Here is a 14,826-nt window from a genome sequence, read left to right as displayed (position 1 = left end):
TATTTCATTGATTCAACATTTCACTTATCACATCTCATCATATCTCATGTCACATTATTTCCTAATATCATATCACAGATCATATGTTCACCTTTCACATTCTCACTTCATATTCACATAGTCTCTTACAAGGAACTTCTCGTAGTCATATACATCAAAATAGGACATAAATCATACCAAGAAGTTATCCAACATCATACCCATTCAATTCGCAATTCATAATATACGAAGCATAAAGGCCATAGATTCAACTTCATGATGTCACGTATTTTTTACAACCAACCAGTTAATATAATATTTTAATTGTTCAAAATACTTTAACTATTATCCAAAACATGAATCTATCATCAATTTTACATATAATGCCTCGAAATTCATGCAAAGATCATATCCCTAATTTTACTTCGTAGGGTTTTCCACAAGAACTCACAGAGCACTCTAATTCATATAAAAACTTATTTATTTTCAAAATTAATCACATATTCATACATCACATCCAACAAGGAATACAACAGAACAATCAGAAAGCAAAACAGAAAACTTTCATAAAGTGTTTGTTCCTATAGGCATACATCAGGCAAGGGCCAATCCTGCTACCCAACAGTTATTTCCACACCCTTGAGCAAGGTTTCTTACTCCTCCCTTACCTGGATAAGCAGAAGATGAAGCTAGAGCAAAATCTAGTTGATCTCCTTCTCTTGGTTCTCCTTGATTTTCAGAGAGTGTATTTAGAAGCAGTGTCAGAGTTTGCTATTTATAGATGCCAGAAGTGGCCAGAACAGCCCGTTCTGGATCCTTTCATCATGTGTTAAATTCGCATCTGGAATGACCCGTTCTTAAACCAGAACGACCCGCTCCCAACTAGGGTTATAGGTCTTTTTAGTAGTTTGGAATGACCTGTTCCAGTTTGGAAACGTCCCATTCCAGTTTTGGGAATGGTCAGTTCCGTTTTGAGAACAACTCGTTCTAGGCTACTAAAACACCCTTATTGGGCTTTGGGCCTTCTGATGTCATAACATGTTGTTCTCATGCTTTGGGAGCTTCTTTCTTTGATAATAGAAGTCCATTCCCTTGTTATAAGGTATGAAAACTAGGGTGTTACAACTTTCTCACAAAAAACACTATACCTTTAATTTTATGATGCAAAAAAGAAATAATTATAAAGAAATAGATACATGTACATGTATTGTAATGAAATAAGATTTTAGGATTATTTTGTTTTTTTTTATGGATGCAAGTACCGATAAAAATATAATTACTTTATTTAGTATATTTAATTTTTTTGGTAAGCGGCTTGTTAACATTATTAAGAACATTCTTTCTCATAAAGTATAATTTAGATAATTATAGGGTCGATGTTTCAGCATGTTTAAGCAAGATGGCAAAATTTTACTTATGGTTTGTTTATGTCTTGTTTGTAGGTATTGTCAAGTTAACCTTCAAAATTTGAAATGTTTTTTTGTTATGAATTTTTAGAAGTTATTTTAAGTTGTCTCCTTTATGTTTTTTAGTTGAAATAGGATGGTGGAGGTCAAATCATAATTATCATAAGTGGTTGACGAATAAGGTATAAGGTCAAAAAAAATAAATCCCTAATCAAGTACTAAAAAGTGAACAATATTAGTTGACAATTGCATCTAATTAAGTGACATAACCTTCTTTTATAATATACTATTTATTTATTTTTTTTATAACTTAGTTGAATTTAGTTATAGATAAATATAGTTTAGTCTTGTTTTGAATTCGGTACGAATAAGTTTTATATTTTATAACTTTTATGAATTAAAAAATAGAATAAAAATCATTGAAAATTTATTAACCAGTTCCACCAAGTCGATATATATATATATAGTTGAGTCTAAAAAGTGACTAGGCAAAGGAGACAAATCGGTGGAGTTGTTCACACAATTCATGAACAATCTACTTACAAACCAGCATGCTCATTGCTCAAGTACCACGCAAAACGGGTGTTTGAAATCCTTTTTGGTTGAATTTAAATGAAAAATATAAAATCAAATCATTTGACTGAAATCAAAAGCAGTGGGAGATTGTAAAAATTGAGGTCACTACGAATTCGTCTTGACCAACATGTTCCTTTACACATACGATGCCAATAATCTAAACAAAAATCACGTTATTTTAAATTGATATTTACTCAAAATCAAGTTCATTAAATATAAACTCAGATTAATTCGAAATTAAATCCAGACAACGGTCCAAACATGCATGATATCAAGCAAACAAACAGTTTGAAAATACATCAATGTGAAATGACCTTGTCTAAAAGCTTAACCAATAATTAAACTATTGCTGCACATTGACGTTAACCAGAAAATTTTCCATATCATCTTCCCGTTCTTCCATTTTAGGTCTCCCAGCAGTTACACATGCACACGCATAACGCTTGTTAAGGTAAATCACCAACAATACGAAGAAATCAATGATGAGAGATAGGACAAGAGCCGCCAAGGTTGTAAACCAAATGAGAGATAGGTTGAACAAGCCACAAGTCACACTAATCCCAGATGCCTTGGCTACCAAAGTTGGAGTATAATAGAGTGCTCCGAAAATCAACTTTAGCAAGAAAATAACCTGATATACAGGTTCTAGTGGACAGATTAACAACAAAATCAGCGGATAGCAAACCATGATCGTAGTCACATCTATAATCTCTTGAATGAACTCATCATATGCTTCCTCGAAGTTCAGCAGTACTGGTGTTGATCCATCATTGGTATTTCCCAATTTCAAACCGAATTGAGCGATCAACTTATCCGCTTGATATTTTAGGAAAGCAAAACCCAACCCAATCAAAACCCATCGAGCATAAGGAGTAATACTCAATACACTTGCCATTATGAAAGGAACAACTTTCCAGAAGCTCAACGGTGGGGGATTCATGTAAATATTTTTAGTACGTGCCTGACAAAAGCAAAAAACTTGATCAAATAGGGCAATCTTACAGTACATAGAAAGAAGAAAATTACACACCACCGTCACATCAATTCCTAGAATTTTTTTTTCTTCTATGTCTTCAAAACGCAGTTTTTTTCTTTCTCTAGTAGACATCTGTTTGCAAACTTCAAAAAAGTTACCTCCAGAAGAGGGGAGAAGCACCCGAGATTAAAAATTTTCTACTATTTTGATTCAGACAACTATTTTAGTAATAGTTATTGTTATTTAATTATCAGATACAAAACACAGAAGCAAGTCAGAGTAAAATATTTTTGAGAGTTAAGAATGAGCCTACAAGCTTCTGTTAAGAAGTTAATATTCTGTTATCCCAACAGATACTGCAGCTGTACTTGATAATATTGTTATCAAAACCACCATAAATATCATAAGATCATCTCATCAGATGTAAAGATTCAAGAAATGAATGAATATAAATTCTTTCTTGGTATCAGAGCAACCAAGCCCTAAAGGTAACAATTCAGTAAGCCTTGGCCTCCAATGCTAACCCCTCTCAAAGGAATGATCTCCCTTCAACTGTTTCTGTCAAGTTGGACAGAGACAAATACCTATTATGAAAGTCCCTTGCCTTGCCACTGATTAGAGGGAGCAAGTTCCATGGCTTCATTATTGGGACAAAGAAGTTTCCTGAACAATTTATCTCTGAAGGTTCCAACAAGAAGACCAATACTGCCAATGAAGAATGACAAACCAGTGATCAACAACTTCTTAGGTGGCTGTCAATGCCATGACAGTATACGCAGCAAAACAACTACTACACTGAATTGCGAAACTGCAAGAGCATTGGGATGAAGCTCAAAGCCTAGCTGGTGTTTACACCAAGTCTCCAGTCACCCTATTGAAGACTGAATTTTACAGATCTCGCAAGGGATCATTGAAGATGGAGGAATATTTGATCAAGATGAAAACCTTGGCAGACAAAATTGAACTCGCAGGGAGCTCAATCTCAACTTCTGATCTGATGATACAAATTCTCGCTGTATAGCCTAATTGTTGTTCTATTATCTAACAAAGAAAACATGACTTGGGTTGATCCGCAGGCTCCACTTTTGGAGTTTGAAAATAGAATAGAAACATCTAAGCATTTTTTCAAATCTCATTATCAATGCTTCTGCTAATGTGGCTACTAGATCAAGCAATCTAATCACAACAACTGGAAAGGCACGTTCAGAGGATCAAGAGGAGGAAGAGGCAGATCTAATAGAGACAAACTGGTGTGTCAAGTATGTAGGAACATTGGACATATGGCCTCACATTGCTTCTATAGATTCGACAAAGACCTACATGGGTGATCCCCTGAAGGAAACAAACATGAGATGCTTCGAAATCAGAATTACAGTGATTTATTGCTGATCCAGATTCCTTTAGAGATTCAAGTTGGTATTTTGATATTGGAGCCAGCAATCATGTCACTCATGACTCTGACTGGTTTCAAGAAGTTTCTAATCATCATGGTAAGAGCAATCTTGTAGTAGGTAATGGTGAAAGACTTAAAATTATTGGATCTGGTTCCACACTCTTAATATCAATCAAAGGCCTTTAAACTTACATGAAGTCTTATATGTGCATAGAATTACCAAAACTTTGTTAAGAATTCAATACTTACTGCTGACTATGATATTTATGCTGAATTTCACGAGAATGTTTGTTTTGTGAATGACAAGGTGATAGGGAAGTCTTAAAGAGTTGCAATGCCTTAAATAGTTGCAATGTCAAAATCCCATCTGATGATGATTTTTCTTTTTGTGAAGCATGTCAATTTGGAAAGTCTCATTTTTTAACTTTAAGAGTTTCTGTTTCTCGAGCACAGGAACCCCTGGACTTAATTCACACAGATGTTTGAGATCCTGCAGCAATAAACTCATCTTCTGGCTTTAAATACAATATTTTATTGATGACTTTAGTAGATATACTTGGATTTATCCTTTGAAACAAAAGTCTGAAGTCTTGAATGCATTTATTCAATTTAAATCTTGGTTGAAAATCAATTCAATAAAAGAAATAAGATCTTGCAATTTGATGGAGGGAGAGAATATAGAAATTTTCACAAACTGGCCCAAGATTCAGGAATCCAACTAAGGCTGTCTTGTAATTACACCTCTGCTCAAAATGGATGAGTAGAAAGAAAACATAGAGACATTTTGGAGTTAGGATTAACAGTTGAGAAGCAAATTGATGACAAAGAGCCCGAGACAGTACAAGAAGAATTACAAGATACAGAATGGAGGAGAGCTATGGAATCTGAATTCAAGACACTCATGTCTAATGAAACTTTGACTTTAGTGTCTTATAAGGGTCAGCAGAAAATCAAAGACTCAAAATTGGTCTTCAAGACCAAGTACAATGCAGATGGTACAATAGAAAGGAAGAAGGCACAACTAGTTGCCAAAGGATTTCAGCAAAGGCACAACTAGTTGCCAAAGGATTTCAGCAAACAGCAGGCTTGGACTATGAGGAAACATTTAGTCCCGCTGTCAAGGCAAGCACAGTGAGAATTATTTTGTCAATTGCTGTTCATCTTAATTGAGAGGTTTGACAGATGGACATTACTAATGCTTTCCTAAATGGCTACATGCCTAACCAGAAAATGTGTGCAAGTTGACAAAAGCAATCTATGGACTAAAACAGGCTGCAAGTGCATGGTCTGATAAGCTCAAAACAGCCTTGCTCTGTTGGGGATTTCACAATACTAAAAGTGATTCATCTCTGTTTTACCTTACAGAGAAAAATCATGTCACATTCCTGCTCATCTACGTCAACGATATTATAGTGAATGGGAGCAATTCCACCTTTGTAAGGAGCTTTGTCAAGAAACTGAACCTGCAGTTTGCCTTAAAGGATCTTGAAGATTTGCACTATTTTCTTGGAATAGAAATCAGTAGAGACCCAAGTGGCATGCATCTAAAACATATCAGGTATATTACTGACGTATTAAAGATATTTAATATGGAGAATGCATCTCCTTATCCAACACCTATGGTTACTGGAAAGCAATTTACAGTGGAGGGAGAATTGATCTCTATTTCGAAAGGCAATTGGAGCACTTCAATATTTAACAAATATGAGATCAGACATTGCCTATTCAGTCGATTAGTTAAGTCAATATACGATCTCCCCAACTTTCCAGCATTGGCAAGGCATGAAAAGGACACTTGGATATTTTCAAGGAACAATCACACTCTCACTTCACATCAAACCCTCAACTGATCTAGACTTGATTGGATTTTCTGATGCTAACTGGGCAAATAATTTGGATGATAGGAAGTTAGTTGTTGGTAATTGTGTTTTCTTGCGTGAAACTCGTAAGTTGGTCTTCAAGGAAGCAAAGAGCAATGTCTAGATCAAGCACAGAATCAGAATACAGGGCAATGGCAGACCTGGCTGCAGAAATTACTGGGATCAAGTCCCTGCTATAAGAAATTCAGCTGCCTTTGCCAAGGACACCAGTCTTATGGTGTGACAATTTGAGTGCTAAAGCCTTGGCTTCCAATCCAATACTGCATGCAAGATCAAAATATTGAATTTGGTGTTCACTACATTAGAGATCAGGTTCTGCACAATCAAGTCTCTATAGCTTATGTACCTTCTGTCGATCAAATTTCAAATTGTTTTACCAAGGCTCTTACACACTCTCAGTTCAACCAACTTAGTACCACCTACTCGTTTGAGGGTGGCAATTAAGGAATGAGCCTACAAGCTTCTGTTAAGAAGATAATATTAAGTTCTGTTAGCTCAACAGATAGTGCAGCTGTACTAGATAATATTGTTATCAAAACCACCTTAGATAGGATCATGTTATCACAACTAATGTAAACATCCCTTAACTCTAGGAGTTAGCTTTGCTGCTCTCGTCAATTGTGAGTATATATACATGTAAACATTCAAGAGATGAATGAATATAAATTTAGGGGATTTATTCCCCTAAATTTCTTTCTTGGTATCGGAGGAACCAAGCCCTAAAGGCAATGATTCAGACAGCCATGGCCACCAAGCATTGGACTGGTCCAAGACCATAGATGTTAACACCCAAAACAGGAACCTTAACATAAACATGTAAATAGCAGATCCCACCCCATGCAAGAATACAGTTATCTTATCAACAGTATACTAAAACAAGATATTATTGCCCATTAGAGTTGTTACAGTCTGAACAACTGTGGGCAATTCCTTCTAACAATGGCTTGCTGTTCTGCCTTAAATAGCATAAGTAGCAATGAGTTAGTTAGTAAGTCAGTTTCGGTTAGAAACTTGCTATAAATACATGTATACATTCATATCAATTCAATAATAATAAGAATAATTTTCACAGTTTCATTCGTTTAACTCCAAACTCGAGTTCAACAGAGCAATTTTACAGGGTAATGAAAGATGAAAATAGTCACCTTGTATTCTGGTTGTAGTAGAAAATTAGGTCGTTTTTCCAGCTCTTCTATTTCCATTGCGACAGAACACTGTTTGAACCTCAAAATAGTTAGCTCAAGTGTAGAAAACCACCCGTCATTAGACACAAAAAGAGAGAAGCAAGTGAAAGTAAAATTGGTCCTGTTTCAATGACTAAAAAAAAAAAAAAAAGCTTCATAGAGTAATGAATTTACTAAGATGCTAAAATAAAGAGGTAGTATGATTGGGCCATAGGCTTTCATTACTTACAAAATTGGGTGTCTTGTGAGGCAGTATCTGCAAGCATTAGAGAAAATTATGTTTCAATCGCGGAGAATATGAACGTGAGCAAAGCAATCGCAAAGTACCTGTGTGTTTGGGTAGTCCTGTTCTGCAGGGGTTATCGGCGTTTCCTCATCGGACTTCATGTTACAGCAGTAACAGCACAGACCAAAAAAGTTCAAAGACGGAGAGAGAGGAGACGGAACAATAAAAACAAGTTAGAGAGAGACACTGGGTAAGTCCTCCATAATTCACGCACCGAGTATAATTACTTTCGGTTTCCACTTTCCAGGTGGGGACCAATGAGGGGCCTGTGTCTATACTCTTTTGGCTAATCGCAACCGTTAAATGAAGATCAGACGTCCATAAATTTAGATTTAAGTTTCCGATCTGTATCTCTTTGCTTTAGTTAAAGTGAACCCCTTTTATCAATAAAATAACTATTCAGCTTTACTTTCGCACTTGCAGACTTTTCTCTAGACTCCAGGTTAACGAGTTTCTTTAGCTCATAACATTGCGCAAATTCAATACCTTTCTCTCATATCTCTTGGATGGCCGGTTTTGAGGAGGAACAGGTAATATTAGTTCCGTCCCCAATTTCTCAAGTCTAGGTTTTTTTTTTTTTTTTTTTTTAAATGTTTTGTATATAAAATGATAGCTCCCTGCTCTCATTGCCTGGCTTGGATTGTATATACGTATTACCACTTCTTCTCATGCCTCAGATATTTAAAGCAATGGCAAACCTTGAATCAACTGCAAGCTTTCTTGAAGAACCAACAAGGGACGCGTATATTGATGAAGCTGGGAAGAAAACAACACCCACTTTAAGATTCGGCAAAATTGACTACGACTACTGGAAGTCCTGTGTAAGTTGGTTAGGTTATTGCTTTTCCAGTTATTATTCTTGATGCTCTTCTTTTGCTTTCTCACTTGATCAAATATTGTTCACTAAAATAGTTAAATATTGTTCTTGCACCTTCTCTTTTCAATTTCTCATTCTCTATCTCTATTATGTTCTTCTAGATTAAGGTGATTTAGTAGAAAATTGAGGCCACAGAAATACCAATTTTTTAAAACTAATTTAATATTTGGTAGAAATATATTTTTCAATGTTTTGGATACAAAATCATAACTTGCTGCCCTGATTTATATAATTAGTTGAAGGTACATCATGTTTACTACTTATTCTTATTATGCCTGAGCAGTATCGTGCCCTTTTGCCGTCGGAAACATGGATTCAAGAAACATACGAACCCATAAATTATATTTTGAAAAGCTCGGTAAGATTATTGTCTTTGCTGTTGTTTTGCTTTCTGATTTATGTTATCATTTAATCAAGAGGATACTTCTTCTCATTCTCTATCTCTATTATGTTCTTCTAGATTAAGGTGATTTAGTAGAAAATTGAGGCCACAGAAATACCAATTTTTTTAAACTAATTTAATATTTGGTAGAAAATATATTTTTCAATGTTTTGGATACAAAATCATAACTTGCTGCCCTGATTTATATAATTAGTTGAAGGTACATCATGTTTACTGCTTCTTATTCTTATTATGCCTGAGCAGTATTGTGACCTTTTTCCGTCGGCAACATGGATTCAAAAAACATACGAACCCATAAATTATTTTTGGGAAGGCTTGGTAAGATTATTGTCTTTGCTGTTGTTTTGCTTTCTGATTTATGTTATCATTTAATCAAGAGGATATATAAACTCAAATGTAGTTGATTCGAGAGCCGGAAAGATCTCTTCAGAAAATGACTTCCCCACCGTTGTATGTTTATGGGAAAACCGAGGATAGCGATGCTTACACTAAGGCTAAGGTGACGTTTGTTTTTCAAGCAAAATTACTCCCCGACTTTGTGATCTAAACATGTATGATGTGTATTGCCACTTCTTCCCATTCCTCAGGTGAATTATTCGTTTGGAAAATGGGCAAGAGAGGAGCATATTGATGAAGCTGGGAAGGAAAGAATACACATTGTTGGATGCGATGTGGATAATGCTCGTAGCAATTTGATGTTCTGGGTAAGTTGGTTAAATTGTTGCTTTGTGAATGGTTCTTCTTCATGCTGTTAATTTGTAAGGATTCAATTGAAGGTATATGTGTATGACTACTTCTTCTCATGCCTCAGGGAATAGTTGTGTCGAAACAAGGGGAAAGCTATTTTAAAGAACTAGCCGACAAGCAGGAAAAAATGCCTAATTTTAAAAGCTATGGGGGTGCCATTGGCTCCAGCCTGCTGAGCTTGAAGGTAAGTAGATACAGTTATTGACATGTGAATTATCTAGGAGTGTGGCAAATGATATAAATTTTTAGACGAATCAGATAAAAACAATATAATAATTTATTTAGATCTATTAAAAGTTAACTTAAACATCTAATCTATTTATTCACATACATAAAGTTATATTAGTCTCTTATGGATTAATATATTCTCTTTCATGTACTTGAGTTTGAATAATATGTTTAAAATTATAGTCTTCATTTATTAACTAGTAATGCTGAAGGTGAATATTTATCAACTAATTCAATTGAAAATTCACTATAATAATGTTTTTCGCAAAAAAAAATCATGTAATTTTATTTAGTATTTTTAAATAATGAGAAAGAGATGAATAAAATGATAAAGAGAAAAGAAATAGAAAAGAAAGAGAGAGAAGAGAAAGAGAAATAAGAAAGACGAGAAAGGAGAGACAAAAAAAAAAGAGACAAAAAAGAAGAAAAAATAAATAAGAAAGATAAATAAAAAGAAAATGATGCAGAAAAAAAAAAGAGAAAGAAGCAAGAATGACGAGAGAGAGAAAAAAAAAAGAAAAAAAATATGAGACAAAAAAAAAGAAGAAATAAATAAGAAATATAAATAAAAAGAACATATGGCAGAAAAAAAAAGAGAAAGAAGCAAGAATGACGAGAAAGGAGAAAAAAAAAGAATAATTCAATAAATTTTGAAAAATATAAGATGAATTATTAAATATTTATAAAATTAAATGAATGAATTGGATGAGATGTATTATTTATTTATTTTTATTATAATTGATGGATTTAATTAAGTGGATATATAAACTCAAATGTTCTCCAAAGATTAAATCTAATTGATTTCTTCAAGGCTGCGGATTGTGGGGAAATGTTCAGCCCGGATAAACGCAAGAAAACCCTTGATTACACTAAGGTGGCGTTGGATTCTTCTGGTAAAATGACTTCCCAACTTTTTGATCTAAACATGTATGACGGGGAAACCTTGAGCATGAGGAAACGCAAGAATATAGTGCAACGTTTATCGTCTTTTTTGATAGCTGCCATTGTGCTTTATTGGATTATCTCCGATACATGCAGCCAGTTATCAGTTTTCCAGCTTCAGCTAGGACGTGGTTGGTCCTCTTTGCTCCAGCTGCTCGGTTTCACTGTGTTTGTTTGTGCTGTTACTGCAATGATTGCGGTTGGTGCACCATTCTCTCGCTTGCAGAGGACCATGCTTATGTTTTGGGCGATTCTGATGCTCATCAGATCTGCTATGTCACGCACTGCACTCTACGTTTCAATATTGGGAATCCTTTTGACGGGGTGGCATGGGCTCGTGGAAAAAACAGCCACCACTTGATGGGTAACGAACTGAGGAGGTCACCTTCCAGCTTAGAAGTGTGTTTCCAATGTATGTCTGTTTCCTGCTCTAGTATCGGTGCAGTGCTTGCCATGTTTTCATGCTTGTATTATACTTCCTATTCTGCTGTTTGTATTTCGTACAAAACTTCTATGCTAAATTAGTCCAAAGGCTGTGCCTTTTCGACAATTACAATTATCATAATTTTTAATTGGACTTTTTATATTTTCCTCTACTAATATATATATATATATATATATATATATATATATATATATTTTATATTAATCAGTATATCACACTAATTTAAAGATAGACGTTTTAACACATACCGAGTAGTATGAAGAAAAAGAAACAAATACATTAAAAACTATGTATTTCTATTCATTGGAAAAATTAACTAAACAGTGTTTCTAAACTGAACCTGTGTTAATATCTATTGCACCAAAATCATTACCCTTGAAATCGAACCTAATATCTCTTAGATCATGACTCCGATTCTCATTCACAAGAACAGCATCTATCCTCAGCAAGGTTAGTGATATGATCTGCCTGATTAGTTTCCCTCGAGAGTTTGCACTATAGCTAAGACTCACATGAAAACTACAGCAATAAAGGTATTCACTGATATGGGAATATGGTTTTATATATAAACAAGCTGTTATTACTTATAAGAATTTGAGCATTTAATAATTTATTCATGTTTATTTTATTTTATTGAGATAGTACATATTTGTGTTATTCACTTCACAATTCTTTAAAGACTTTTAAATGAGTCAATGAAGCATGCTATAATGTGAAATTATATTATATGTTTGAAGTTTGAAAAACCTAAAAAAACAAAGTTACTACCTTTCGTGAATTTAGTTGATTTCTTTAGTCAAGTAGCATTTTTACATGCTAATTTGTTGTCAATTTGTGATAACCTAATAAATCAATTAATTTTATTAATTTTTAGGACTTTGTGGCTAATTTTGAGAATTTGAGTGTTGAACCATGTCTAACTTATTTTTTGGATTGAAATGTTTTGAGACGTTGCGGTATAAAGCTCAATGTTATGTTTTTTAATATCATAATAATAATTCATGGTACTTAAATTGAATTGCAATTAAGGTGACACTAAATTTGTACACATGAGTTAATTAAAATTGATTAAATTTAATGGCATTATTAGTGGCAACTCTTGGTGGAGGTATTGGGTTTGACAACTAAGTGATTATGGTTTATCTTTTGAAAATGACTCCAACTAAAAGTTGAGGAACAATTATAATCAATTGTTTTATTCACAAGATTACCTAGAGTTTTAATTTCAAATATGGTTAATTACTATTGGAAGCAGTGACTATTAATTGATTATTAATTGACTATTAATTGGATATGTGATTAACTTTTAAATTAAAAAAATTGAGCATGGAGGTATGTTTTTTCTCCCTTAATTTTTCTTTTTCAATTTTGTCATTATTGGGAAACTAATAATGGGGCTTTTTTTAAGAGGTTTTATTTATATGTTGAGTAGCCTTTCAAGAGAATTAAAATTATGAGTGAAAGTGTAAAATTGTTGTTATTTTATAGATTGTTTTGTTATTAAGTAAAAAATAGAATAAAAAGTGATTATGAGATGAAATGATTTGTTAAAGAAAATATAGGAATGATGGATCAATAAAAGAAAATTAAAGAGGTTTTAATTTCTAATTTCATATGAAAGACTTGAGAGAAATTTGTGAGATTTTAGGTATTAAAATACGAAAAACTGAAAATAATTTTCTCTCTAAGTCAAGCTTATTATATTTAAAAATTTATTACATTTTTTTTAATAGTTTTAATGTTGTATGTGGCAAAGCTTCATATGATTGTATCATTCATCTTAAAAAAAATTATGGAATGTCATTGGAAGGAGAACTAATGTTTCTTTATCTCTATATAAGAAGTGATAGAGTGAATCTTAAGAGATAGAGACAATTTCTATTTCCTATATTGTTATTCATACTATTTTTTTTTTGGTATTGAGTGTTACTTGAACGTTTGAAAATATGGGGCATTTAAAAATAAGACCCTAGATACTTAGGGACAAGTTTGTATAAAATGTTCTTTATGAAGTTCTTTCTTTATTATATATATGGTTTAATTTTGATAAATCTACTTTTGGGTAAGGTTCCTTTAAAAGATAATTTTTTATAAGAAGGAAAAAGGAAGAAGAATTATTGAAAAATTTAGAGATAGAAAAAAGGTAAGTTAAACTTAAAAAACCTAATAACAGAAAGATAAAAAAAAAAAAAAATAAATAATTCAAAGGACCTAGTGTCGTAAGAACTAATCTCTTTATTTTTTCTTACCTATCATTATAATCCAATCATTATAATCCATTGTCTTTTAACCAAGGGTCATTTAAGGACAATAGCTATTATATATATATATATATATATATATATATATATATATATATATATATATATATATATATATATATTTGAAAATGATGAGAAATAACATAAAAGAATTTCTTTATATAAATAATCATTGCGATTAATACTCTTACTTGTATGTGAATGTGACCCATATATAAAGAAATGTATAAAAAGTTATGAGTGATAAATCAATTTATTTGTTCATCATGAGAATGTAAATTCATTCAATTAATTTATTATAATAAAAATAAAGAACAAATTGAATTCAATTTATTCATTTAATTTTATAGATAATTAATTATTTATCTATTATTTTTTTCAAAATACATTAAATTATAATATGAGGTATTTATTAAATTGATATTTTAAAAGATTATTTTGACGTAAAAAAGACTTGTAAATTTTAAAAGACTATATATAAATGCAATGACTTATAAAGAAAAGAAAGAGAAATAAAATATTTTTTAAAAAATCATTTAATTAAAACATTACATTTATGAATTGAATATCTATCCATGAAAAAATTAAATGATTTTTTTGTTTTAAATATGTTGGGCTTTTATGTAAACTTTTAATAAATTTTAATAGATTAATAAATTTTTTATTCGATCTATTATAATTCATCTAATTACTACTAAAAAAATTAATATTTGTGATGAATTTTGTGACGGAAAAAATAGCATCGCTAATAGTGACGCATTTTGTGAGGGAATTTTAAGTTTTATGATGGACTAGAATTTATTGATTTTTGTGACGGATTTTGTGACGAAATATATTCCGTCTTTAAAAATCCGTCACAAATTTTGTCACTAAATAAAAAAAAAAAATTGTGACGGATTTTGTGACGAAAAATTTTTCGTCTCTAAAAATCCGTCACAAATTTCATCACTAAATAGAAAAGAATGTTTGTGACGGATTTTGAGACGAAATGAACTTCATCTCTAAAAAATCCGTTACAAATTTCGTCACTAAAAAGAAAAAATTTAGTGACGGATTGTTCCTTCTCAAAATTCCGTCACAAATAGGTTAAAATATTTTGTGAAAAAATTTGTGACGAATTGTTCCCTCTCAAAATATTAAATTTTATTTATGAAAATTTTATATTTAAGAATTATGCATAATTAAAGAAAATATGTTAATTTTTAAAAAAATATTAAAATTAAAAATATTTTATTTCATTAAA

At 32.2% G+C, this 14,826-nt stretch overlaps 2 protein-coding genes across 3 annotated transcripts; one reads left to right on the top strand and one right to left on the bottom strand.

Moving 5' to 3' along the window:
* Positions 1–2,166: 2,166 nt before the first annotated feature.
* Positions 2,167–7,888, bottom strand: LOC145950930 (uncharacterized). Of its 2 annotated transcripts, XM_083062881.1 has the most exons (4): positions 7,722–7,887; positions 7,624–7,650; positions 7,356–7,424; positions 2,167–2,922 (listed from the first exon to the last, which is right to left on the bottom strand). In XM_083062881.1, exons 1-4 carry the CDS (start codon positions 7,779–7,781, stop codon positions 2,305–2,307), a joined length of 774 nt encoding a protein of 257 aa, XP_082919007.1. In that variant the 5' UTR covers positions 7,782–7,887; the 3' UTR covers positions 2,167–2,304. The 2 variants fall into 2 exon arrangements, with proteins under 2 accessions (XP_082919007.1, XP_082919008.1); XM_083062882.1 differs by lacking the exon at positions 7,624–7,650 and having other exon boundaries at positions 7,722–7,888.
* A 162-nt stretch (positions 7,889–8,050) lies between these two features.
* LOC114914917 (uncharacterized) lies at positions 8,051–11,461 on the top strand. The gene is made up of 8 exons (XM_083062880.1): positions 8,051–8,210; positions 8,358–8,501; positions 8,841–8,915; positions 9,204–9,278; positions 9,361–9,459; positions 9,548–9,664; positions 9,772–9,891; positions 10,747–11,461. Exons 1-8 carry the CDS (start codon positions 8,187–8,189, stop codon positions 11,236–11,238), a joined length of 1,146 nt encoding a protein of 381 aa, XP_082919006.1. The 5' UTR covers positions 8,051–8,186; the 3' UTR covers positions 11,239–11,461.
* Positions 11,462–14,826: the final 3,365 nt, after the last annotated feature.

The sequence above is a fragment of the Cajanus cajan genome, chromosome 8 (assembly GCF_000230855.2).
Source record: "Cajanus cajan strain Asha chromosome 8, NIPB_CcT2T_4, whole genome shotgun sequence".
Classification (NCBI taxonomy): Eukaryota; Viridiplantae; Streptophyta; class Magnoliopsida; order Fabales; family Fabaceae; genus Cajanus; species Cajanus cajan.
The sequence above is the reverse complement of the archived record's forward strand: the minus strand, read 5'-3'. Positions and strand labels throughout refer to the sequence as shown.

Excerpts from the sequence above, each read along its gene's own strand:
- LOC145950930 (XM_083062881.1), bottom strand. The coding sequence starts at position 7,781 with ATGAAGTCCGATGAGGAAACGCCGATAACCCCTGCAGAACAGGACTAC. Across the intron at positions 7,651-7,721 it reads AGGACTACCCAAACACACAG|ATACTGCCTCACAAGACACC; the intron begins GTACTTTGCGAT and ends TAATGCTTGCAG. Across the intron at positions 7,425-7,623 it reads CTCACAAGACACCCAATTTT|TGTTCTGTCGCAATGGAAAT; the intron begins GTAAGTAATGAA and ends AGGTTCAAACAG.
- LOC114914917 (XM_083062880.1), top strand. The coding sequence starts at position 8,187 with ATGGCCGGTTTTGAGGAGGAACAG. Across the intron at positions 8,211-8,357 it reads CCGGTTTTGAGGAGGAACAG|ATATTTAAAGCAATGGCAAA; the intron begins GTAATATTAGTT and ends CTCATGCCTCAG. Across the intron at positions 8,502-8,840 it reads ACGACTACTGGAAGTCCTGT|TATCGTGCCCTTTTGCCGTC; the intron begins GTAAGTTGGTTA and ends ATGCCTGAGCAG.